Genomic DNA, 25661 nt, shown 5'->3' with positions numbered 1-25661 from the left:
TGACTGTTTAGCTATGCAGAATTCTGCACCAGGGAGACCAAGTATGTTTTGTACTGGCTCCAGAATTCCCTGAAAAAAAAACATTCTGCATAGCTGCACCTGACAGGAATGAAGATGTTGTCACCTGTAATAAATGTCAGGCTGTACATAATTGTGAGGAAATATTTTGCAATGGGCAAACACTGAAAAAGTCAGTCATAAACTCAGTAAAAAAGAAGCAATTGTATTCATTATATTATGTTCAGTACAATTCCTCTTTAAAGAGACACTCAAGTGAAAAAAAATATATAATGAATTGGTTGTGTAGTACAGATAATTGCTAGATCATTAGTAGCAAAGAAAATATTCTCATATTTTTTATTTTCAGTTATATAGTGTTTTTATAACACTGCATCATTCTCTAATATTTGGGAGTTTACACACTACTCAGCATTCTAAATGATTTTACAGAGCAGCCTAGTGAACTGTTGACCTGTCCTGTGCAGAAGAAAAACAATAAATTGACTCACAGTTGAGATAACAACCTTCAGAAGACAGAACTCTCTGCAGCTTTGAAAGTTATGGAGCTTAATGTCTTTTTTGCATAGATAACAATTGGAGTTTCTTAACTCTTCCTGTACTGGAAACAATATAAGACTTATGTCTCTGCCCCTAATGTTTTGTTTCTTAGTTGTACTACAGATGGTGTCTCTTTAAGTAAGTACTATTTCACTGGTCTAATGAGTGGTGGAAACCAGACTTAAAGAGGGCCAAACAAAGAGTTAGCAGAGAGAAAGTCAGGCAGCTCTAAATGGATGTTTTATTTCTGAAGTTGAAAAGAAGGGTGAGGGGTGGAAGGAAGAGGCAGAAAGGTAACCAAAGAGGACTGTATGATTTATAAAATGATTTCCAAAACATATAAATGTATTTAAAGTGTACCTAAGACAAAAAAACAAAAATGATTCATACATACCTTGGGCTTCCTCCATCTCCCTTCAGGCTGTTGGCTCCCTTGCTGTCCCTCCAGGCCTCATCGATCCTCCACTGTCCACGTTAATAATTCTGTAATTTGCTTCCAGTCACCCTGGCCATGCTTCCCATCATGCTCACATTGCTGGGAGCAATCTGCAAAGGCGAAGTAGTACCGCAAAGGTTCAGAAAATGATGGTGGCACCGTAAAAACAGTTCAGGAGATTTGAGCGGAGCTGGCGCCACCCTAGGCCATAATATGTATTACTGCTATACGGCGCTCAGTGAGTCATTTGGGGGCCGTCAAAAGACAGAGCAAAAATTTCTACAAAAACACTGTAATTTGGTTGCCAGCAATAGTTGAAAGACGAATTACGTCTTTCATCTGGAAGTTGAATTACATCTTTCCCCCACTATCTATGGTGGCCTGGAGGGGGAATAGTAATTAACACCACCAGGACTTGTGCAGGAGTGCCCAAATCTCTCAGCGGTCATTTCATAGGTTTGCCACACAGCCAGGCGGCGCATGCACATTACCAGAGGTGTAGCTAAAGTTTTCAGCACCAAAGACAGTTTTTGTCCCCCCCCATCTGGACAAAATGGGCGTGACCACGCAGTGGAATGTGGTCATGGTCATGGGTGGAGTCAAATTTACAAATTCTGTTTAGATAGCCAGATGTCCAGATGTACCCCCCCTATACATAACTATATTGCCGCCCCCCCCCTTTCATAGCCAAATGTGCCCCCTTCCCCTTAGTCAGATGTACCAGCCTTTAAACAGCCAAATGTGCCCCCCTTTAGATAGCCAGATGTGCCCTTCTTTAACCACTTAAGGACTGCAGTCATAAAACCCCTTAAGGACCAGAGCCTTTTTTTCCATTCGGACCACTGCAGCTTTCACGGTTTATTGCTCAGTCATACAACCTACCACCTAAATGAATTCTACCTCCTTTTCTTGTCACTAATACAGCTTTCTTTCGGTGCTATTTGATTGCTGCTGCGAGTTTTAGTTTTTATTATATTCATCAAAAAAGACATGAATTTTGTCAAAAAAATGACTTTTTTAACTTTCTGTGCTGACAGTTTTCAAATAAAGTAAAATTTCCTATACATTTGAGCGCAAAAGTTATTCTGCTACATGTCTTTGATAAAAAAAACCCCATTCAGTGTATATTTATTGGATTGGGTAAAAGTTATAGCGTTTACAAACTATGGTGCAAAAAGTGAATTTTCCCATTTTCAAGCATCTCTGACTTTTCTGCGCACCTGTCAGGTTTCATGAGGGGCTAAAATTCCAGGATAGTACAAATACCCCCCAAATGACCCCATTTTGGAAAGAAGACATCCCAAAGTATTCAGTGAGAGGCATGGTGAGTTCATAGAAGATTTTATTTTTTGTCACAAGTTAGCGGAAAATGACACTTTGTAACAAAAAAAAAAAAGTTTCCATTTCTTCTAACTTGCGACAAAAAAAAATGAAATCTGCCACGGACTCACTATGCTCCTGTCTGAATACCTTGAAGTGTCTACTTTCCAAAATGGGGTCATTTGTGGGGTGTGTTCACTGTCCTGGCATTTTGGGGGGTGCCTAATTGTAAGCACCCCTGTAAAGCCTAAAGATGCTCATTGGACTTTGGGCCCCTTAGCGCAGTTAGGCTGCAAAAAAGTGCCACACATGTGGTATTGCCGTACTCAGGAGAAGTAGTATAATGTGTTTTGGGGTGTATTTTTACACATACCCATGCTGGGTGGGAGAAATATCTCCGTAAATGACAATTGTTTTCTTTTTTTAACACACAATTGTCAATTTATAGAGATATTTCTCCCACTCAGCATGGGTATGTGGAAAAATACACCCCAAAACACATTATACTACTTCTCCTGAGTACGGCGATACCACATGTGTGGCACTTTTTTGCACCCTAACTTCGCTAAGGGGCCCAAAGTCCAATGAGTACCTTTAGGATTTCACAGGTCATTTTGAGAAATTTCGTTTCAAGACTGCTCCTCACGGTTTAGGGCCCCTAAAATGTCAGGACAGTATAGGAATCCCACAAATTACCCCATTTTAGAAGGAAGACACCCCAAGGTATTCCATTAGGAGGATGGTGAGTTCATAGAAGATTTTTTTTTTTTGTCACAAGTTAGCGGAAATTGATTTTAATTGTTTTTTTTCACAAAGTGTCATTTTCTGCTAACTTGTGACAAAAATAAAATCTTCTATGAACTCACCATACTCCTAACGGAATACCTTGGGGTGTCTTCTTTCTAAAATGGGGTCATTTGTGGGGTTCCTATACTGCCCTGGCATTTTAGGGGCCCTAAACCGTGAGGAGTAGTCTTGAAACCAAATGTCGCAAAATGACCTGTGAAATCCTAAAGGTACTCATTGGACTTTGGGCCCCTTAGCGCACTTAGGGTGCAAGAAAGTGCCACACATGTGGTACCGCCGTACTCAGGAGAAGTAGTATAATGTGTTTTGGGGTGTATTTTTACACATACAGATGCTAGGTGGGAGAAATATCTCTGTAAATGACAATTATTTGATTTTTTTTACACACAATTGTCCATTTACAGAGAGATTTCTCCCACCCAGCATGGGTATGTATAAAAATACACCTCAAAACACATTATACTACTTCTTCTGAGTACGGCGATACCACATGTGTGACACTTTTTTGCAACCTAGGTGCGCTAAGGGGCCTAACGTCCTATTCACAGGTCATTTTGAGGCATTTGGATTCTAGACTACTCCTCACGGTTTAGGGCCCCTAAAATGCCAGGGCAGTATAGGAACCCCACAAGTGACCCCATTTTAGAATGAAGACACCCTAAGGTATTCCGTTAGTGGTATGGTGAGTTCATAGAAGATTTTTTTTTTGTCACAAGTTAGCGGAAAATGACACTTTGTGAAAAAAAAACCAATACATATCAATTTCCGCTAACTTGTGACAAAAAATAAAATCTTCTATGAACTCACCATACTCCTAATGGAATACCTTGGGGTGTCTTCTTTCTAGAATGGGGTCATTTGTGGGGTTCCAATACTGCCCTGGCATTTTAGGGGCCCTAAACCGTGAGTAGTCGTCTTGAACCCAAATGTCTCAAAATGACCTGTGAAATCCTAAAGGTACTCATTGGACTTTGGGCCCCTTAGCACAGTTAGGCTGCAAAAAAGTGTCACACATGTGGTATCGCCATACTCAGAAGAAGTAGTATAATGTGTTTTGTGGTGTATTTTTACATATAACCATGCTGGGTGGGAGAAATATCTCTGTAAATGACACATTTTTGATTTTTTTTACACACAATTGTCCATTTACAGAGAGATTTCTCCCACCCAGCATGGGTATGTGTAAAAATACACCACAAAACACATTATACTACTTCTCCTGAGTATGGCGATACTACATGTGTGACACTTTTTTGCAGCCTAGGTGCGCTAAGGGGCCCAACGTCCTATTCACAGGTCATTTTGAGGCATTTGTTTTCTAGACTACTCCCCACGGTTTAGGGCCCCTAAAATGCCAGGGCAGTATAGGAACCCCACAAGTGACCCCATTTTAGAAAGACGACACCCCAAGGTATTCCGTTAGGGGTATGGTGAGTTCATAGAAGATTTTATTTTTTGTCACAAGTTAGTGAAAAATGACACTTTGTGAAAAAAAACAATAAAAATCCAATTTCCGCTAACTTGTGACAAAAAATAAAATCTTCTATGAACTCATCATACACCTAACAGAATACCTTGGGGTGTCTTCTTTCTAAAATGGGGTCACTTGTGGGGTTCCTATACTGCCCTGGCATTTTACGGGCCCAAAACTGTGAGTAGTCTGGAAACCAAATTTCTCAAAATGACTGTTCAGGGGTATAAGCATCTGCAAATTTTGATGACAGGTGGTCTATGAGAGGGCAAATTTTGTGGAAACGGTCATAAGCAGGGTGGCCTCTTAGATGACAGGATGTATTGGGCCTGATCTGATGGATAGGAGTGCTAGGGGGGTGACAGGAGGTGATTGATGGGTGTCTCAGGGGGCGGTTAGAGGGGAAAATAGATGCAATCAATGCACTGGGGAGGTGATCGGAAGGGGGTCTGAGGGGGATCTGAGGGTTTGGCCGAGTGATCAGGAGCCCACACGGGGCAAATTAGGGCCTGATCTGATGGGTAGGTGTGCTAGGGGGTGACAGGAGGTGATTTATGGGTGTCTCAAGGTGTGATTAGAGGGGGGAAATAGATGCAAGCAATGCACTAGCGAGGTGATCAGGGCTGGGGTCTGAGGGCGTTCTGAGGTGTGGGCGGGTGATTGGGTGCCCGCAAGGGGCAGATTAGGGTCTAATCTGATGGGTAACAGTGACAGGTGGTGATAGGGGGTGATTGATGGGTAATTAGTGGGTGTTTAAAGGAGAGAAGAGATGTAAACACTGCACTTGGGAGGTGATCTGATGTCGGATCTGCGGGCGATTTATTGGTGTGGGTGGGTGATCAGATTGCCCGCAAGGGGCAGGTTAGGGGCTGATTGATGGGTGGCAGTGACAGGGGGTGATTGATGGGTGGCAGTGACAGGGGGTGATTGACAGGTGATCAGTGGGTTATTACAGGGAAGAACGGATGTAAATAATGCACTGGCGAATCGATAAGGGGGGGGGGTTGAGGGCAATCTGAGTGTGTGGGCGGGCGATTGGGTGCCCGCAAGGGTCTAATCTGATGGGTAACAGTGACAGGTGGTGATAGGGGGTGATTGATGGGTGATTGATGGGTAATTAGTGGGTGTTTAGAGGAGAGAATAGATGTAAACGATGGATTTGGGAGGTGATCTGATGTCGGATCTGCGGGCGATCTATTGGTGTGGGTGGGTGATCAGATTGCCCGCAAGGGGCAGGTTAGGGGCTGATTGATGGGTGGCAGTGACAGGGGGTGATTGACGGGTGATTGACAGGTGATTGACAGGTGATTGACAGTTGATCAGGGGGGATAGATGCATACAGTACGCAGGGGGGGGGAGGGTCTGGGGGGGTCTGGGGAGAATCTGAGGGGTGGGGGGGTGATCAGGAGGGAGCAGGGGGCAGTTTAGGGACTAAAAAAAAAAATAGCGTTGACAGATAGTGACAGGGAGTGATTGATGGGTGATTAGGGGGGTGATTGTGTGCAAATGGTGGTCTGGGGGGTGGGCAGGGGGGGGTCTGAGGGGTACTGTGGGCGATCAGGGGGCAGGGGGGGGCAGATCAGTGTGTTTGGGTGCAGACTAGGGTGGCTGCAGCCTGCCCTGGTGGTCCCTCGGACACTGGGACCACCAGGGCAGGAGGCAGCCTGTATAATACACTTTGTATATATTACAAAGTGTATTATACACTTTGTAGCGGCGATCGCGGGGTTAACAACCCGCCGGCGCTTCCGATTGGCCGGCGGGTTGACGTCGCGGGTGGGCGAAGCCTATTGCCGGTGGATGCGCGCGCATCCCAGCGCGCGATCCCCGGCCAGAGAGTGCCCCAGGACCTGACGCCAATCTGCGTTACGTGGTCCTGGGGCTGCCACTTTGCCGCCGCCAATATGAAGTAGGCGGTCGGCAAGTGGTTAACTAGCCAGATGTGCCCCCTTTAGATAGCGAGATGTGCCCTGCTTTTTCTGCTGCTGTTAATGCTACTGCACTTCTCTGCAGAGGGAGGGAGAGAATCAGGGGCACTTTGGGCAGCCGGAAGGACCTCTCACACACGTGGGGCTGGAGCGGTCGTGCTGAGCACCCTCACAGTGCTGCACCCGGGGACATATGTCCCCTTTGCCCACCCATTGCTACGCCTCTGCCTGGGTGGCCAGAGCAGGATCGAGGTGGCCCAGGAGGATGGTAAGTGTGCAAACAGCCTGAAGGGGGCTGGAGGATGCCCCCGGTATGCATGAATACTTTTTTTTTCATCTATGGTTTCCTTTAAGCTATTTTAAGTCAACTAACTAAAGCAGGAAATATGTGTCTATATTTTTCTTTTTTTAATTCGATTTAATTAAAATAGACTAGTTAAAATTATCAAACAGTGGTTCTATTTTCCTATGAGGGCAAATCACCAGTGGGAAGGATTACATGAGGAAAAACTGAAGATATTAATTGACAATAATTAGGCAGAACTGGGTATATAAACAGGGGCGTAGGAATAGACCCTGCAGCCCCTGCAGTTGCAGGGGGGCCCCTAGCAAGTCAGGGGCCCGGAGGAGGAAAGGCTGTCACCACCGGCGTACCTACCGGGGATGCGACTCTCTCAGCCGCAGGGGGGCCGGCCGCCCGGGGCTGCTCTGGGGCCCACTCACTGTGCGTGGGGGGAGCGCTGCTCTGGACCCCCCAGCAAGGTGCTCAACTGGCCGCAGCGTCTGCCAGTTCATTCCCCGCAGCCCCGCTCCACCAGCAGCCTGCATAGTCTCCGGCAGGCAGAGCAGGGCTACGGCAAGATGGCCGCCGAAGAAGCCCTACACTGGAGACTATTTGTGTCTCTAGTACAGGGTTTCGGCAGCCATCTTGCCGTAGCCCTGCACTCTGCCTGTCAGCGCGGGAGATGTGCTGCAGGAGGACTCGGGGAGCTGCGAGCCAGATGCCGGGAGAGGAGAAGACTTCTGTCAGGTAAGTGAATTGTTTTTTTTTCACAGGTGCATTTTTTTTTTCTAGTGTCTCCTGCCCACATTGTGATTTTTAGGTGTCTGCTGCCCACATTGTGATTTTCAGGTGTCTGCTGCCCACATTACGATTTTCTGGTGACTGCTGCCCACATTACGATTTTCAGGTCACTGCTGCCCACATTGCGATTTTCAGGTGTCTGCTGCCCACATTACGATTTTCAGGTGTCTGCTGCCCACATTACGATTTTCAGGTGTCTGCTGCCCACATTACGATTTTCAGGTGTCTGCTGCCCACATTGCGATTTTCAGGTGTCTGCTGCCCACATTGTGATTTTCTGGTCACTGCTGCCCACATTGCGATTTTCTGGTGTCTGCTGCCCACATTACGATTTTCAGGTGTCTGCTGCCCACATTGTGATTTTCAGGTGTCTGCTGCCCACATTGCGATTTTCTGGTGTCTGCTGCCCACATTACGATTTTCAGGTGTCTGCTGCCCACATTGTGATTTTCAGGTGTCTGCTGCCCACATTACGATTTTCTGGTCACTGCTGCCCACATTGCGATTTTCTGGTCACTGCTGCCCACATTGCGATTTTCAGGTGTCTGCTGCCCTCATTACGATTTTCAGGTGTCTGCTGCCCACATTACGATTTTCAGGTGTCTGCTGCCCACATTGCGATTTTCAGGTGTCTGCTGCCCACATTATGATTTTCTGGTCACTGCTGCCCACATTGTGATTTTCAGGTGTCTGCTGCCCACATTATGATTTTCTGGTCACTGCTGCCCACATTGTGATTTTCAGGTGTCTGCTGCCCACATTGCGATTTTCTGGTGTCTGCTGCCCACATTATGATTTTCTGGTGTCTGCTGCCCACATTACGATTTTCTAGTCACTGTTGCCCACATTGCGATTTTCTGGTGTCTGCTGCCCACATTGCGATTTTCTGGTGTCTGCTGCCCACATTACGATTTTCAGGTGTCTGCTGCCCACATTGTGATTTTCAGGTGTCTGCTGCCCACATTACGATTTTCTGGTCACTGCTGCCCACATTGCGATTTTCTGGTCACTGCTGCCCACATTGCGATTTTCAGGTGTCTGCTGCCCTCATTACGATTTTCAGGTGTCTGCTGCCCACATTACGATTTTCAGGTGTCTGCTGCCCACATTGCGATTTTCAGGTGTCTGCTGCCCACATTGCGATTTTCTGGTGTCTGCTGCCCACATTACGATTTTCTGGTGTATGCTGCCCACATTAGGATTTTCTGGTGACTGCTGCCCACATTGCGATTTTTCTGGTGACTGCTGCCCACATTGCGATTTTTCTGGTGACTGCTGCCCACATAAGGATTTTCTGGTGACTGCTGCCCACATTAGGATTTTCTGGTGTCTGCTGCCCACATTACGACATTCTGGTGACTGACTGCTGCCCACATTAGGATTTTCTGGTGACTGCTGCCCACATTACGATATTCTGGTGACTGCTGCCCACATTAGGATTTTCTGGTGACTGATGCCCACATTGCAATTTTCTGGTGACTGCTGCCCACATGGCGATTTTCTGGTGACTGCTGCCCACATTGCGATTTTCTGGTGAACTCTGCCCACATTACGATTTTCTGGCCCACATTACGATTTTCTGGTGAACACTGCCCACGTTACGATTGTCTGGTGAATGCTGTCCACGTTACGGTTTTCTGGTGAACGCTGCCCACATTACGATTTTCTGGCCCACATTACGATTTTCTGGCGAACACTGCCCAAGTTACGATTGTCTGGTGAATGCTGTCCATGTTACAATTTTCTGGTGAACTCTGCCCACATTACGATTTTCTGTCCCACATTACGATATTCTGGTGAACGCTGCCCACATTACGATTGTCTGGTGAATGCTGCCCACGTTACAATTTTCTGGTGACTGCTGCTCACGTTACTATTTTCTGGTGACTGGTGCCCACATTAGGATTTTCTGGTGAACTCTGCCCACATTATGATTTTCTAAAGGCCCACATTACGATTTTCTGGTGAACTCTGCCAACATTACGATTTTCTGGCCCACATTACGATTGTCTGGTAAAATGCTGCCCACTTTACAATTAATTTACAGTGAAACGCTGCCCCATTACGATTATTTGGCACCTATGGGGGGGGCCCCATCCAAATATTCGCAGGGGGGCCCAGTGATTTCTAGTTACGCCCCTGTATATAAATGTGTGCAATTGAGATGTAACAGTTTGCTGGAGAACACTTGAAAAACATGTCTCCAATTCTATTAGCTTTATACAAGGTAAATATGTGATCTAAGCCTGGAATATAGCTTCTTTTTATTACTAAAAATGTGCACAAAAAAATCAGACAAAGAAGAGATCAATATTATAGGAGGGAGAGGGGGTATTAGCTAAGCTGTATTTACATGTAAAACGTTAAAGAGAACCCGAGGTGGGAATTTATTATGCTAGTGGGGCACAGAGGCTGGTTATGCACAGTAACACCAGCCTCTGTTGCCCCATGGTGTGCCTCCATGTCCCCCCTGCTCGCCGCTATAGCCCCTGTAGCGCTGGCGACACGCAGTGTGTTGCCAGCACAATGTTTACCTAAGCGATGTCTGTCAGCGCCGCTTCCCCGCCTCCTTCGCATCGGCGCACCCGCCTGTGTCCCTTCCCTCTCGCTGATTGGAGGGAAGTGACGCGGCGGGTAGCGCCGATGCGAAGGAGGCGGGGGAGCGGCGCTGACAGACATCGCTTAGGTAAACGTTGTGCTGGCGACACGCTGCGTGTCGCCAGCACTACGGGGGCTATAGCGGTGAGCAGGGGGGACATGGAGGCACACCATGGGGCAACAGAGGCTGGTGTTACTGTGCATAACCAGCCTCTGTGCCCCACTAGCATAATAAATTCCCACCTCGGGTTCTCTTTAAACAATCCAATAACCAATCAGGTTTCAAATGGCAGTTTTCAACAGTGGATGAACTACAGTGTTGTGGAATGCTGGCAGCTGCAGTGTAGTGAAGATAACAGACATTAATTGCCTCAATTCACTAAGCTTAACTCCTGTCTTTAATAACTCTTCTGAGTTGTTTTACAGTTATCACAATTATACCACCATGGTGATAACTGTAAAACAGCTCAGAAGAGTTATTAAAGACAGGAGTTAAGCTTAGTGAATTGAGGCCAATATTCTTTCTACTAGTTTGTCTGTCTGAATTTTTCAGGACAGCAGCATGGAGATAAAGACTGTCATACAGCATCAATTCTGTGTGACGTGTTTATATAACGGTGTTTGCTTTAGTTCTGATATTTAAAAAAAAATCAAAACCGCTAATGAAATAAAACTCAAATTATTTCCATTAACAGTCAGCAAGAAAGGTTCTAGACCTTTGCTGACTAAGACAAACTTTATAATGGAGCGGTGGTGAGCAAGAGTTCCAATGTTCTTTTCACATTCATTTTCATGAAAATAATGTAAACATTTGACTTTCAAGTAAAAATGGCATTGAAAAAATGTTTGTAACACATTTGTGATTTTTCAGATTTTTTTTTTTGCAAATTTTCCCGTTTTCTTTGCATTTTAGCGAATTTTCACATCAGAAAGACATTTTATTTCCCTTGACCATATTGCGAAAATACATTGGGCTTGATTCACAAAAGTGTGATAACTCAGTTGTCAAGTCTAAAAGCTTTGACGTGCTAACTAGGGTGCTAAGTAGTTTGCACGTGATAACTAGGATGCTAAGTAGTTTGCACGTGCTAACTAGGGTGCTAAGTGGTTTGCACGTGCTAACTAGGGTGCTAAGTAGTTTGCACGTGCTAACTACGGTGCTAAGTAGTTTGCACGTGCTAACTAGGGTGCTAAGTAGTTTGCACGTGATAACTAGGGTGCTAAGTAGTTTGCACGTGCTAACTATGGTGCTAAGTAGTTTGCATGCGCTAACTAGGGTGTTAAGTAGTTTGCACGTGCTAACTAGGGTGCTAAGTGGTTTGCATGTGCTAACTAGAGTGCTAATTAGTTTGCATGTGCTAACTAGGGTGCTAAGTGGTTTGCACGTGCTAACTAGGGTGCTAAGTAGTTTGCACATGCTAACTAGGGTGCTAAGTGGTGTGCACGTGCTAACTAGGGTGCTAAGTCGTTTGCACGTGCTAACTGCTTAGCACCCTAGTTAGCACGTGCAAAGCATGTTAGCACGTGCAAAGTGGCTTTTCACTGGCGTGCTAACACTTTGCACGCTTTAGTGAATCAAGGCCATTGTATTTTTGCAATATAGTCAAAGGAAAAAATATATATTTTCTCAAAATCAAAAATGGCATTTTCGATGTGGAAATGACTTTAGCGAAAATGCGGAAGCAGCGCTGAAATGGAGCCATCAGCCATCATGTTTCTGCCAAAATATCATATATGTGCAATACTTGTACTTCTACAGCTGCCTACTCTTACACTCTGCAAAGACTTTGGGACCTGCTGAAAGTCTTCAATGTGCTTTAATAGTGTAAGAAATGAAGCCAGTTAGGACTCTCCAAGTCACATGACCAGCATGCTTACACTAGGGGGCAGCATAGTGGCGTAGTGGCGTCCCAGCCAAAGCACTACCTGCAAGTGGCGTCCCAGCCAAAGCACTACCTGCAAGGAGTTTGTATGTTCTCCCCGTGTCTGTGTGAGCTTCCTCCGGGTGCTCTGGTTTCCTCCCACATCCCAAAACCATACAGATAAGTTAATTGTCTTCCCCCTACATGGGCCCTAGACTTTGATACATGCACTACACAATACAGTACATAGACATGTGACTATGGTAGGGACTAGATTGTGAGCCCCTCTGAAGGAAAGTTAGTGACAAGACAATATACTCTATACAACGCTACAATACGTGCATTACCATAGCAACATGCTAATAGCATAACTTGCAGTAACTTGCTGCTAGTAGTGAAGGCCGTATTGTCACAGCTTCATTCATCAACCCCTATGTGTTTTGTTAAGTGCTACAGATGATGACAGCACTAAAATAATAAAAATAATAATAATAATACAATAAAAAGAAAGTTGTATTTTTTTTGAATTAAACAAATTGCTGGTGGGAGTACTAGAGATAATCAATGAATAGTTCATTTTCTGCCATGCATTTTGTAACTCGACCAATCAAACAGAGTAATCCCACTTTGTAGTCCAGTTTCCATCTCAATGATCCTCTCTAGTTGAGAGTCAGCCTAGTTGATCACAACCAAACAGTGATGTGATGTTTAGACCTGGTCTCTCCTTTTAGTAAAATAAGATTGCTGCCTTTACTTCTTAAAGATCCTCCAGTTCTGTTACATTATGCAACTCCATGATGGACTCTGATAGCACCTTTAAGCATAAATATAAGTTACACTGGGAAAAGGATTTAACCACATTAACCCACAGGGTTGTTTATTTTTTGCATCATAGCAACTTTCACCTCCTATTCATTTGCCAAAAACTTTATCACTACTCATCACAATGAATTGACCTATATCTTGTTTTTTTAGCCACCAATTAGGCTTTCTTTGGGTGGTACATTTTGCTAAGAATTATTTTATTCTAAATCCATTTTATCTGGAATATTAAGAAAGAAATGGAAAAAATGCATTATTTCTCAGTTTTTGGCCATCATAGTTTGAAATATATCTATATATATATCTATATATATATATCTATATATATATATATATATATATATATATATATATATATATATATATATATATATATATATATATATATATATATACATATATATGTATTTTATTTGCCTATTTGTCCCGCTTATCACACCATTGAAATTATGTCCCTATCACAATGTTTGGCACCGACATTTTATTTGGAAATAAAAGTGCATTTTTTTCTATTTGCGTCCATCACTATTTACAAGCCCATAATTTAAAAAAAATTATATTAATTTACTCCTTTGACATGCATATTTAAAAAGTTCAGACCCTTAGGTAACTATTTATGTTTTTTTCTTTAACCTCCTGAGCGTTACGCCGCTCAGGAGGTTTTGCAATTTTTTGCCCACCAGTTCCCCCCCCAGAGATCCCGCGGCCGAAAACCCTCTAGCTAGCACTAGGCTGGCTAGTACAAATGCCTGGCACCCCCAACTCCCACAGCACCCCGTTTATACATTACCCAGCCTGGATCCAGCGATCGGCGCAGCCTCCCCGGACAGCTTCGGTCTTCACTATGGGGAGGATCACATATGACGTCATGACATTGCCGACGTCATGCGCAAGCCCGATCCTACCCACAGGGAGACCGGAGCTGTGCTGGGAGGCTGCACAATCATTGGATACAGGGGGGGTAATGTATAAAAGGGGGTATTGGGGGGATTGCAGAGGAGCGACGGGTGCCCAGCACTTGAACTAGCTAGCTTAGTGCTAGCTAAAGACTTTAAAGTCGTTTGGTTAAAAAAATGTATTATGGGGGACTCCTGGGGCCACAGAGCGGTATGCCTGACACAGTGTCGGGCATACCGCTAAGGAGGTTAACTGTAATTTTTTTTTATTAAACATTTTATTTGGGTAATTTTTGGTGTGGAGAAGTAAACAGCTAATTTTTAATTTAATGTATTTATTTATTTAAAAAAATGTATGTGGGTGTACTTTGCTATTTGGCCACAAGATGGCCACAGTCAAAAAAGTAGAATGAAGACGGGGAACTTTTTATTTTTGCAGAAATACTGCGGTCTCTAATAAGAGACAGGCATTTTTTCTGCGGGGAACTTAGATCGGTGAATGGGAAGTATATTCCCATTCATTGATCTGGGGCTAACGGCGGGTGGCAGGACCGCGCACGGGAGCATGCTCGGGAGCACGCACGATCTCGCGCAGCGCACACTGGAAGGTGCACAGCCTATCTGGATGAAGATATATATCCAGATAGGCTTAAGTGGTTAAAGCTGTCCATATCTGTCAAACAGTGGGGAAGCCATATAGAAAAATACTGCTTCTAGCTCTCTAAACTCCTCTTTAACAGAGATTTCAATCAAACTCCTTTCCCATATGTACAACACTTATAGATCAGCAAAGTTTAATAAGTCAAATTCATAGAATTTTTTAGGAGGCTGCAATCAGATAGTAGCATTATTTCATATGTGGTAATAAAGCCTTGTCTCCCAGGGGTTGTGGATATATCTGGCTGGTTTGTGTATGGAAATGTTTCAGCAATATCTTCAGCCAATTACCATAGTCTCCCTGGAATCGGACAGGCAGCCTCAGAGCAAATTGTTAATAGCCTTCGTCAGACACCTACTAAAGTTTCCCCCATAGTATCCCACTATTTAAATCTTTGTACGTGACAAGCTTGTCCAATCTGCCCATATTTTGTGAAAATTGGCCTTTGCACCTCTATTTTGGTATATGGTAAAATTTGATTGGCAGAACAAATCCAGTCTATATGAGTTGGGACCACAGACTGTATCCATTGCTTAGCTATAAGTCTACGTATTATATTAAAAGTAGAAATTGCTTTTAGTATTTCCCAACAATATGCCCTGAGAGTATATTTAATAAACTCTGGATCCTGGAGAGGCTTCCCAAGTCCTATATGCCACTGCCATCGCTCACCAGGACCTCCTAGAAGATGAAAACAGAACTCCTCTTCATGCACGAGTCTAGCCATGCTCAGATGTTTAGTCTGACAAGCCGCGGCGCTACTACCATAGTAGTGGGCAAATCAAGGTAAATGGCCAGTGGCCGTTAGAAATGTTTCACCTGATCCGGTGGCTGGTGAACCTATATAGGAATCACTAGCGTGACAGCCTTTACCCCTCTTTCCTGGGACCAGGCACTATGGCAACGACCAATGGTGTTCTCTCTAGCATCTGAGAAGTTGACGTCTATGCTCCTCCGATAGCTGTATTTCCCTGCACTGTGTAGCTACACTGCACTTCACAGGATCACACTCACATGGGTAAGCATGGGGGGAAGCCGTAGTTTGTATGTATATAGCGGTGCCCGATCCTGTGCAGAATGTCCTTCTCTGCCACTTGTCTGCACCTGGAGGACATGGCTGAGTCAGGCGTAATGTGGGAAGGTAAAGTAAGCATGCTAGCTATAGTGCATGAAGGTATGGAATAACGGCGTCTGCCATTCAGTTATAAAAGTAAGAATTTTATTTAAACAATACGTTTCTGCAGCTACATGCTCCTTTCCTCAGTAAAAACATTTTCAGTTTGTGCATGACAGGTATATAATTAGTAGCAATAACAATTATTGGCTAATTACAATTTCAAATGGGCCAATCACTAAGAATATGTAAATGAGTAGTGTACCCATAAGGCACAGGGGGAAGGCAGATTCCCATATACACATAATTATTCCAAAAGGAGGAGTTAAAAACAAATTCATTTTTGTCCCATTACAGAATTGTCCCTGGTCACCTACAATTGGTATAGAGCAGCACTTCTTTGCACAATATTTTGAAGAACCATACCCTGAACTGATCGCTCCTCCCACAAGATTGTGTTTTTGTTTTTTTGTTTTGTATTGCCTACATTTTACTAGTACTACTACCATAGTAGCGGCATTAGACTTTGAAGATCATACCAGGCTAGTCTAATACTTCTTCACTTGGTATAATATTAAATGTTGCATAATGTATGGTATTATAATTTTTTATACATAATTATCTGTTAGCTATTTTTATTACAAGGTTAAGAATAGCATGACGCTGAACAATTGTTGGATCCGTTTGTCCTAATTTTTGCAACATGCAGGAGACCAATAAAACATTTATTACAGAATTTATCCTTTTAGGATTTCAGAGTGTCAAAAACATTTGGATGTTATTTTTCTGTCTTTTCCTCTTGATTTATTGCCTCACGATATGTGGTAACTTCCTGATCATCATGCTGGTGTTGAGCTGTAAGAACCTCCAGTCTCCTATGTACATTTTTCTCACACAGCTCTCTATGAATGACATTTTGTTAATCACGGACATCGTACCGAATATGCTTCATATGTTCCTGAAGGAACACGGGACAATTACTTTTATGGGTTGTGTCACACAGTTGTATTTTTTCAGTGCATCTGAGACATTAGAGTGTCTTCTTCTCACAGTGATGTCCTATGACCGCTATGTGGCCATCTGTAATCCGTTCCATTATAATTCCATCATGAATACTGCTTTTAGCCTAAAGCTGGGTGTGACTTCTTGGGCGTTTAGCTTCACTGTCATATTGATTGACATTTTAACAATATCAAATTTGAAGTTTTGTGACTCTAACATCATTGATCACTACTTCTGTGATCTTGCTCCTCTCCTGGAAATATCTTGCTCTGATACGTATATTGTTCGATTAGAAGCTTCTGTATTAAGTGGCCCTGTGATTGTTTTTCCATGCTTAATAATTGTAGTATCCTATATTCATATTATAACTACAGTTGTCAGAATACCATCTAATATTGGCAGGCAGAAGGCCTTCTCTACCTGTATTTCCCATCTGACTGTGGTATCCATATTTTACGGGAGTCTATTTGGTGTGTATGCTCTTCCAACAGAAGGACAGTCACTGTATCTGAATAAGACGCTGTCTTTGTTGTACACAGTAGGGACTCCTTTGATAAACCCAGTTATATACACTTTGAGAAATAAGGATATAAAGATTGCCTTAGGAAAATTTGGTAGCACTTTTTTTATTAAACAATTATAAATTGAACACAAATCTATGAAATTGTTGTCCAGAACTTAGTAAACCAGAACTCAAGCAACAACAACAACATCAACAAAATCCTGAACCTGCTGGATCCACAAAGCTACAGGGTACAGTACATAATTAAATAGTTGGACTGAATACAAACCCAGCCCCAGGACTTCACGCCAATTGGCATTGAGCGGTCCTGGTGCTGCTGCCACGTTCACGCCAATTGGTGTGGAGCAGTCGGCTAGGAGTTAAAGACTGAATATTTAATATGTTACAAAATTCAAGCCCAGATTAGGGATGGTTGAAAATGTTGATTCAATGTCGATTATTGGTTCTACAAATTTCAGATTTTCATTTTCAAATTGGTCGAATTGGTAACTTTTTCTCTGAATGGCCAAATACTTCTGAGTTGACTCTGCATTCACTGATTGGTCCAATGATTCAGAGTTCTGTGAGTTCTGTAATTGGGCCAAAACTACCAAATTGAGTTAATGCATTATTTCATCAGAAATATGATTCCAGAGTTCCAATGGTAAATAGCAATTTCCAATTGGAAATTATGAATGAGCAGCTCTAGCCAATTCTGAATCAGCATCCCTATCCGAGGCTGGGTAAGATTTCAGCAAATTCTTTTTTATTGAGATTATCATGCCACTAATGAACATTTGAACCAATATTTTGTGGTTTTGCAGTGCCATTCGTTACACCAACACCCTAGCTATGTCCCCATTATCCAGAACTCTATCAACAGGAAGTCTCAACTAACTGGCATGACCGAGGGGGATAACAAGGCTGAGCTTTTGGGGGTTTGTCCATGCGGCATCTTCTATGCATCCTGCAGCTTCCAGATGTTGTTTTGCTTCTGCATTGTGTGACTTTTTTCACTCTATACGTAAAATCAGTATAAGAACGATGGCCACGTTATGCACAAGGGCATTTCTGTTATTGGCTGATTGTGCTATATCAGCTCATTGGCTTATGATGTCTCTATCAACAATTGAAGACATCACATGGTTGTTGTTTTTTTACCTTTCTCCATAGACTAAAATTCCACTCCTCATAAACCTCTGGTACTGATAGGTTTATGTTCACACGGATCCAGTCGGGGTGATTGAATTCAGCACAAAGTACCCCCAGACTGAATGTTTTTAATTGTTTTTACTTGTGTTTGTTTGTTGGATGTGATTTCCAAATAAACATTATAGAATCTATACTGACATCTTGTGTTGATCATTAACCTCCCTGGCGGTCTATTAGGGACCACCAGGGGGCAGCGCAACACTATTTTTTAAATATTTTTTTTTTATATCATGTAGCAAGCCTAGGGCTCGCTACATGATAGCCGCTGCACAGCGGCATCCCCCGCCTGCATCGATCGCCTCCGGCATTCTTTGATCAGGAAATGCCGTTCAAAGAATGGGATTTCCTGATGGGCTTCCCCCGTCGCCATGGTGACGGGGCGGGATGACGTCACCGACGTCATGGACGTCGTGACGTCTAAGGGAGTCCCGATCCACCCCTCAGCGCTGCCTGGCACTGATTGGCCGGGCAGCGCACGGGGTCTGGGGGGGGGGGCGCGGCGAGGCGAACAGCGGCGATCGAGCATGGAGCGGTGGCAATCGGAATGCACACGCAGCTAGCAAAGTGCTAGCTGCGTGTTGCAAAAAAAAAGTAAGTAAATCGGCCCAGAAGAGCCTGAAAAATCCTCCTGCGCGGCATAGCCCGAGCTCAGCTCGGGCTTACCGCCAGGGAGGTTAATATGTCTCTTGTTAAGGATAGAGCTTTTATTGGATAGGGGTTGCAGTACCTACAAGAGAAAACCTAGACAATTAAGGTACACAGCTGCAGGACACAGAAACTCAAAATCACCTGCATTAAGATATATCTTTCTCACATGGGTGGCTGGGTAAACAATATTAACCATAATATCAGATCTACCTGGCCACTCACCAGAAGGCATGAAACCATCACATTCCACACATCAATGACCATATAGATGTCAATGTTACACATTAAAAGGGGAGGTGGGAGGGCTTCTTTAGAGCTTTTAGAGATAACAGTAGGTGAAATCTAGAAGAAACAGTCCTCCACAATGCATGACTCTGCCTGGCAGGATAATATTTAGGACTCCTTGAACCACATGATAAGAAACAATGTTTTTTTTTTCTCCTGGAAAATTCAACTGCTGGATCCAACTGGTTAAAAGAGCCTCATTGCAGCACAGTGGCATCGTGGTTAGTGCTCGCACCTTACAGTCCTGTGTCCTCGGTTTGAATCTTGGCCAGGGTATTATTTACATAGAGTTTGCATGTTCTCCCCATGTCTACAAGGGTTTCCTCCGGGCACTTTACTTTCCTCCCACATTACAAAAACATACAGATAAGTTAATTAGCTTCCCACTAAATTGGCCCTAGTCTACAAAACATACACTACACGATATATACATAGATATATGACTATGGTAGGGATTCTATTTTGAACCTCTATGAGCAGGGGTGCTCGGATACCCCTTTTCAAAATCTGAATTGATCCGGATCTGGATACCCAGATATCCGGATCTGAATCGGATAACCGAATTCGAACTTTTTGGTATCTGAGTAAACTCGGATATCCGAACCCAATATCCTGGATATCCGGCCGGATATCTCTTCATATGGTCAAAATCCCTTTCGGAGGTCTCTCTCTCTCTCTCTCTCTCTCTCTCTCTCTCTCTCTCTCTCTCTCTCTCTCTCTCTCTCTCTCTCTCTGATTGGTGATTTTAGCCTCTGGTCGGATATCTGAACTAATTATCCGCCCGGATTTCGGATTTCAGATGGGAAATCTGAGTTTTTTTGGATAGTGCTATTCGGATTTTAAAAAGTATCCGAATTGCTATTCAAAGTTTGGATAGTGGAAAAAGTTTGGATTATCTGGGTAGTTTGGGTATCTGGAATCTGGATGAGCACCACTATCTATGAGGGACAGTTGAGTGACAAGATAATATACTCTGTACAGCACTGCAGATTATTTTGGCACTATATAAATACTATATAATAATCACTCAGTTATTCTGAGCATTGCTCATAGTTGCCAGGCAACCTCAGAGAAATCTTTTGTGCTGTGGATCTGTCATTTAGGGGGAGGCAAAAGAGACCCTTTGTTTGCTATTTTACTGTGGTTTATCAAAGGGGTGCCCAAATTTTACTCTAACACCCCCCCCCCCCCCCCCCAGGACATATTCCCATCAAAGGTGGGGAGAAGAACCTTGCCCTGCCTTGACATGGATAGAAGCTTTGCAGGACAAAGATGTCTGCCCCTCTCCTTCCATGGCATGGACCATGCAGGCTGTATTGTTTAAAATGGTGGACCCATATGATGCCTGGCTATAATGTCATGCTTGGTGACCAGGGGGTAAAGTAAAATAAGGGTATAGCATGCAATTTTATGACAATGTTGATTAAAATAGAAAAAAAATACTTCCCTCCCTAGAGCTTTCAAAACCTCTTACACTCCATGAAGGCTGAAATAGCCAGGATAGCTGAACTATGGTGAATGGTTAAGGGCTCTTTGACAAAGGTGAGTTTGAACCTCAGCTCTTCTTGTTCAGTAAGCCAGCACCAATTCAGTAATGAGTCCTTGGGCTAGACTCCCTAACACTGCTACTGCCTACTGAGCGTGCCCTAGTGGCTGCAACTCAAGAGCTCTGAGTCTGGCAGGAGAAAAAGTAAAAATAGAAATATTATTTGTCCTGTCTTATCTTGTCTTGACCTGACCTACGTAGGGCTCCATCATACCAACCAGTACCAGCCTGCATAAGGCCTGATATGGGGATTCTGGGACTCTGCCTTCTCATCTCCTACAGATCCCATGAATAATTGTCTCATCCCTACATCCGTCTATGCATGTGTGTGTGTGTGTGTGTGTGTGTGTGTGTGTGTGTGTGTGTGGGGGGGGGGGGGTTAACAACACCTACAGATGTGGGGATTGGTATTGGGGATACTTGTGGGGATTTCATGGAGCTTCCTATAATATAGAGAGCTTCAGATGCCTACAAAAGTTGTTTAGGTGATAGCTTTAATGACTAACTGTACAGGATTTCTTTGCAAGCTTTCAAAACTTTAAGTTTCTTTTTCAGGCATGCTTTAGAACTGGATCAGAACTGTAGCAACTGGAGTTTATTGCCTCCTCCTGTACTGGGAACAATTTTTGACTTATGTCTCTGCTGCTAATGCTTTATTTCTTAGCTGTACTACACATACAAATCACTTTATCATATGTTTTTTTCCGCATCAGTGTCTTTTCTTTAACTGGTTCAGTGCATACAGAGGCGGACATAGGCCCGTGCAGGCCGTGCAGCTGCACAGGGGCCCCATGTCCTCTAGGGCCCATGAAGTTGCACCAGTTAGGGCATGATTATCCTCTATGCTTTTCTCCATGCATTTCTCTCTGAAACTCAAGAGAAACTGTGATAATAACCAGTGGCGTAGTTATGGAGCTATGGGCCCCGATGCGAGTTTTACATTGGGCCCCCCCAAGCACTCTATATGTAAAACTTAATACAGCGCAACAAAACCTGCCAAGGTCATCCACAGTATTATAGGTGCAAGAAGGGGATGGGGGACAGTTTGTTAATGATTACTACTATTTAAAACATCTATAGAAGTGATTATTACCAGTAAATTACCAAATAAACAGCTAATACATTGGTTGAGGAAGAACCGTATGGCCCCTCTGGCCCAAGGGCCCCGATGCGGTCACTACCTCTGCAACCCCTATTGCTACGCCACTGATAATAACGTGTGCCCCAGTCATATGCAAGTTTAAAATATGTGCTACATTAATACGGCGCCTAGAGAGTGTGACCTGGGTTCATGTACTTTTATCTTATCGGCATTGTTTGGATCCAACCATGATCTGTTATGACCACACCCACTCACATGGGGCCCGATTCATTTATTTTGCACAGGGGCCCATCGTTGGCTTTGTCCGCCACTGAGTGCATATATTATTACCAACTGGGTAAGGGAGGTAATCTATGTCCTCTACCTATCTAGTGTTAATTAAAGAATATAAACTGTATTCATAAATTGAAAGATCTGCATTTATATTTTTTATCTGTAGATTTCTATCTTCTGCATAGTTCACCCTTCATTCTTATTATTCTCCTTTTAGCTTGATTGAAGCCTTGCTTCCTGGCTGCCATTCACCATTCTGTGCTGCTCCCTTGTCAGGTGCCCCCTCCCCCCAGCGCTATCCCTGCACCCAGTTGTGCACTCCCTGCCACAGCTCTACTGAGCGTCCTTGGTACCATTGCTACCAGCCCCTTCAGTGTCAACATCACCGGGAGCTCCAGGTACGCAGACTAGAGAAGTCCCAGCAAAGGGATCTTTAAATATGCCACCAGTTTCCAATTGGCTTTCATAATAACTATAGGCTTTCTACAAAAGGGAGGAATTCCACTGGTTATGTGCTCTTGTGACACACAGATTACAATTAATCATTGACACTTCTGATCTTAACTCATTCAGATTGTGTATTAAGCACATCTGTTCACAAAATTAATTTATTTTATTACAAACACTTTATCAGCATGGGCAAGATCAAAGTGCCATCAAAGGACATGATTTTAGACCTGCAAAATGCGGAAATGGGCTACAAGACCATTAGTAAGAAGTTTGGTGAGAAAGGGACAACCGTTGTTGTGATTGTTCCGAAATGAAAAAGTATACAATGACCATAAGTTGCCTTCAGTCTGGAGCATCATGGAATATCATGAGGTGAAATTGAGTTATGTAAGAGTCTTCCAGCATTACAATGACTCTAACCATGCTGCAAAGTCAACAAAGGAGTGGCTAAAAAAAAGACCTCAATCCTATAGACAATCTGTTGAGGAAGCTGAAACCTAAAGTATTTAGAGTATTTCTGTAAAGAGCAGTGGGCCAAAATGAAACATGGAGGACAAGCTTGCAAGTCTTTTTGTGTTAAAACCATTTCTGGCTTGGTTGTTCAGTCTCCTCTAGATCCAGTCCTTATACACATTTTTTAACTTCTTGCCGACCACTACACGCCAATTGACGTGAACGCAGCGGCAGCCCCAGGACCGCTCAACACCTATTGGTGTGAAGTCCTAGGACGGTTTTGCAGGAGATTGCGCACACCGCTCCGTCATCAAGGACTGTGCTGGGGAAAGCCGTGTGACATGGCTGTCTTCCTGGAAGGCACAGAAGTGATTGGCTGTCATAGGCTGATGCCTATAACAGCTGATCGCTGTGATTGGCTGGAGGTGGGAGGGAGGGATATAAAAATAATAAAACAAGGAAACATATATATAAAAAAAAAGAAATTAATTAGCAACAACAACAAAAAACAAACAGGGCAGCAGTTCTCCTGAGTACGGCGATACCACATGTGTGGCACTTTTTTGCACCCTAACTGCGCTAAGGGGCCCAAAGTCCAATGAGTACCTTTAGGATTTCAAAGGTCATTTTGCGACATTTGGTTTCAAGACTACTCCTCATGGTTTAGGGCCCCTAAAATGCCAGGGCAGTATAGGAACCCCACAAATGACCCTATGTTAGAAAGAAGACACCCCAAGGTATTCCGTTAGGAGTATGGTGAGTTCATAGAAGATTTTATTTTTTTGTCACAAGTTAGCGGAAAATGACACTTTGTGAAAAAAAAACAATTAAAATCAATTTCCGCTAAGTTGTGACAAAAATAAAAAAATCTTCTATAAACTCACCATACTCCTAACGGAATACCTTGGGGTGTCTTCTTTCTAAAATGGGGTCATTTGTGGGGTTCCTATACTGCCCTGGCATTTTAGGGGCCCTAAACCGTGAGGAGTAGTCTTGAAACCAAATGTCGCAAAATGACCTGTGAAATCCTAAAGGTACTCATTGGACTTTGGGCCCCTTAGCGCAGTTAGGGTGCAAAAAAGTGCCACACATGTGGTATCGCCGTACTCAGGAGAAGTAGTATAATGTGTTTTGGGGTTTATTTTTACACATACCCATGCTGAGTGGGAGAAATATCTCTGTAAATAGACAATTGTGTGTAAAAAAAATAAATAAATTGTCATTTCCAGAGATATTTCTCCCACCCAGCATGGGTATGTGTAAAAATACACCCCAAAACACATTATACTACTTCTCCTGAGTACGGAAATACCACATGTGTGGCACTTTTTTGCAGCCTAACTGCGCTAAGGGGCCCAAAGTCCAATGAGCATCTTTAGGCTTTACAGGGGTGCTTACAATTAGGCACCCCCAAAATGCCAGGACAGTGAACACACCCCACAAATGACCCCATTTTGGAAAGTAGACACTTCAAGGTATTCAGAGAGGAGCATAGTGAGTCCATGGCAGATTTCATTTTTTTTTTGTCGCAAGTTAGAAGAAATGGAAACTTTTTTTTTTTGTCACAAAGTGTCATTTTCCGCTAACTTGTGACAAAAAATAAAATCTACTATGAACTCACCATGCCTCTCAGTGAATACTTTGGGATGTCTTCTTTCCAAAATGAGGTCATTTGGGGGGTATTTATACTATCCTGGAATTTTAGCACCTCATAAAACATTACAGGTGGTCAGAAAAGTCAGAGATGCTTCAAAATGGGAAAATTCACTTTTGGCACCATAGTTTGTTAACGCTATAACTTTTTCCTAATCCAATAAATATACACTGAATGTTTTTTTTTTTCATCAAAGACATGTAGCAGAATAACTTTCGCGCTCAAATGTATAGGAAATTTTACCTTATTTGAAAAATGTCAGCACAGAAAGTTAAAAAAGTCATTTTTTTGTCAAAATTCATGTCTTTTTTGATGAATATAATAAAAACTAAAACTCGTAGCAGCAATCAAATAGCACCAAAAGAAAGCTGTATTAGTGACAAGAAAAGGAGGTAAAATTCCTTTAGGTGGTAGGTTGTATGAGCGAGCAATAAACCATGAAAGCTGCAGTGGTCTGAATGGAGAAAAAGGCTCTGGTCCTTAAGGGGCGAAAAGACTGTGGTCCTCAAGTGGTTAACTGGTTCAGTGCTTATATTATTACCAACTGGGGTAAGGGAGGTAATCTATGTCCTCTACCTATCTAGTGTTAATTAAAGAATATAAACTGTATTGATAAATTGAAATATCTGTATTCATCTTTTTTATCTGTAGATTTCTATCGTCTGCATAGTTCACCCTTCATTCTTATTATTCTCCTTTTAGCTTGATTGAAGCCTTGCTTCCTGGCTGCCATTCACCATTCTGTGCTCCTCCCTTGTCAGGTGCCCCCTCCCCCCAGCGCTATCCCTGCACCCAGTTGTGCACTCCCTGCCACAGCTCTACTGAGCGTCCTTGGTACCATTGCTACCAGCCCCTTCAGTGTCAACATCACCGGGAGCTCCAGGTACGCAGACTAGAGAAGTCCCAGCAAAGGGATCTTTGAATATGCCACTAGTTTCCAATTGGCTTTCATAATAACTATAGGCTTTCTATAAAAGGGA

At 43.3% G+C, this 25661-nt stretch overlaps 1 protein-coding gene across 1 annotated transcript; it reads left to right on the top strand.

Moving 5' to 3' along the window:
* Nucleotides 1–16257: 16257 nt before the first annotated feature.
* LOC137561926 (olfactory receptor 1500-like) lies at nucleotides 16258–22888 on the top strand. Its single transcript, XM_068273271.1, has 2 exons — nucleotides 16258–17170; nucleotides 22698–22888. Exons 1-2 carry the CDS (start codon nucleotides 16258–16260, stop codon nucleotides 22886–22888), a joined length of 1104 nt encoding a protein of 367 aa, XP_068129372.1.
* Nucleotides 22889–25661: the final 2773 nt, after the last annotated feature.

The sequence above is a fragment of the Hyperolius riggenbachi genome, chromosome 3 (assembly GCF_040937935.1).
Source record: "Hyperolius riggenbachi isolate aHypRig1 chromosome 3, aHypRig1.pri, whole genome shotgun sequence".
Classification (NCBI taxonomy): domain Eukaryota; kingdom Metazoa; phylum Chordata; class Amphibia; order Anura; family Hyperoliidae; genus Hyperolius; species Hyperolius riggenbachi.
The sequence above is the reverse complement of the archived record's forward strand: the minus strand, read 5'-3'. Positions and strand labels throughout refer to the sequence as shown.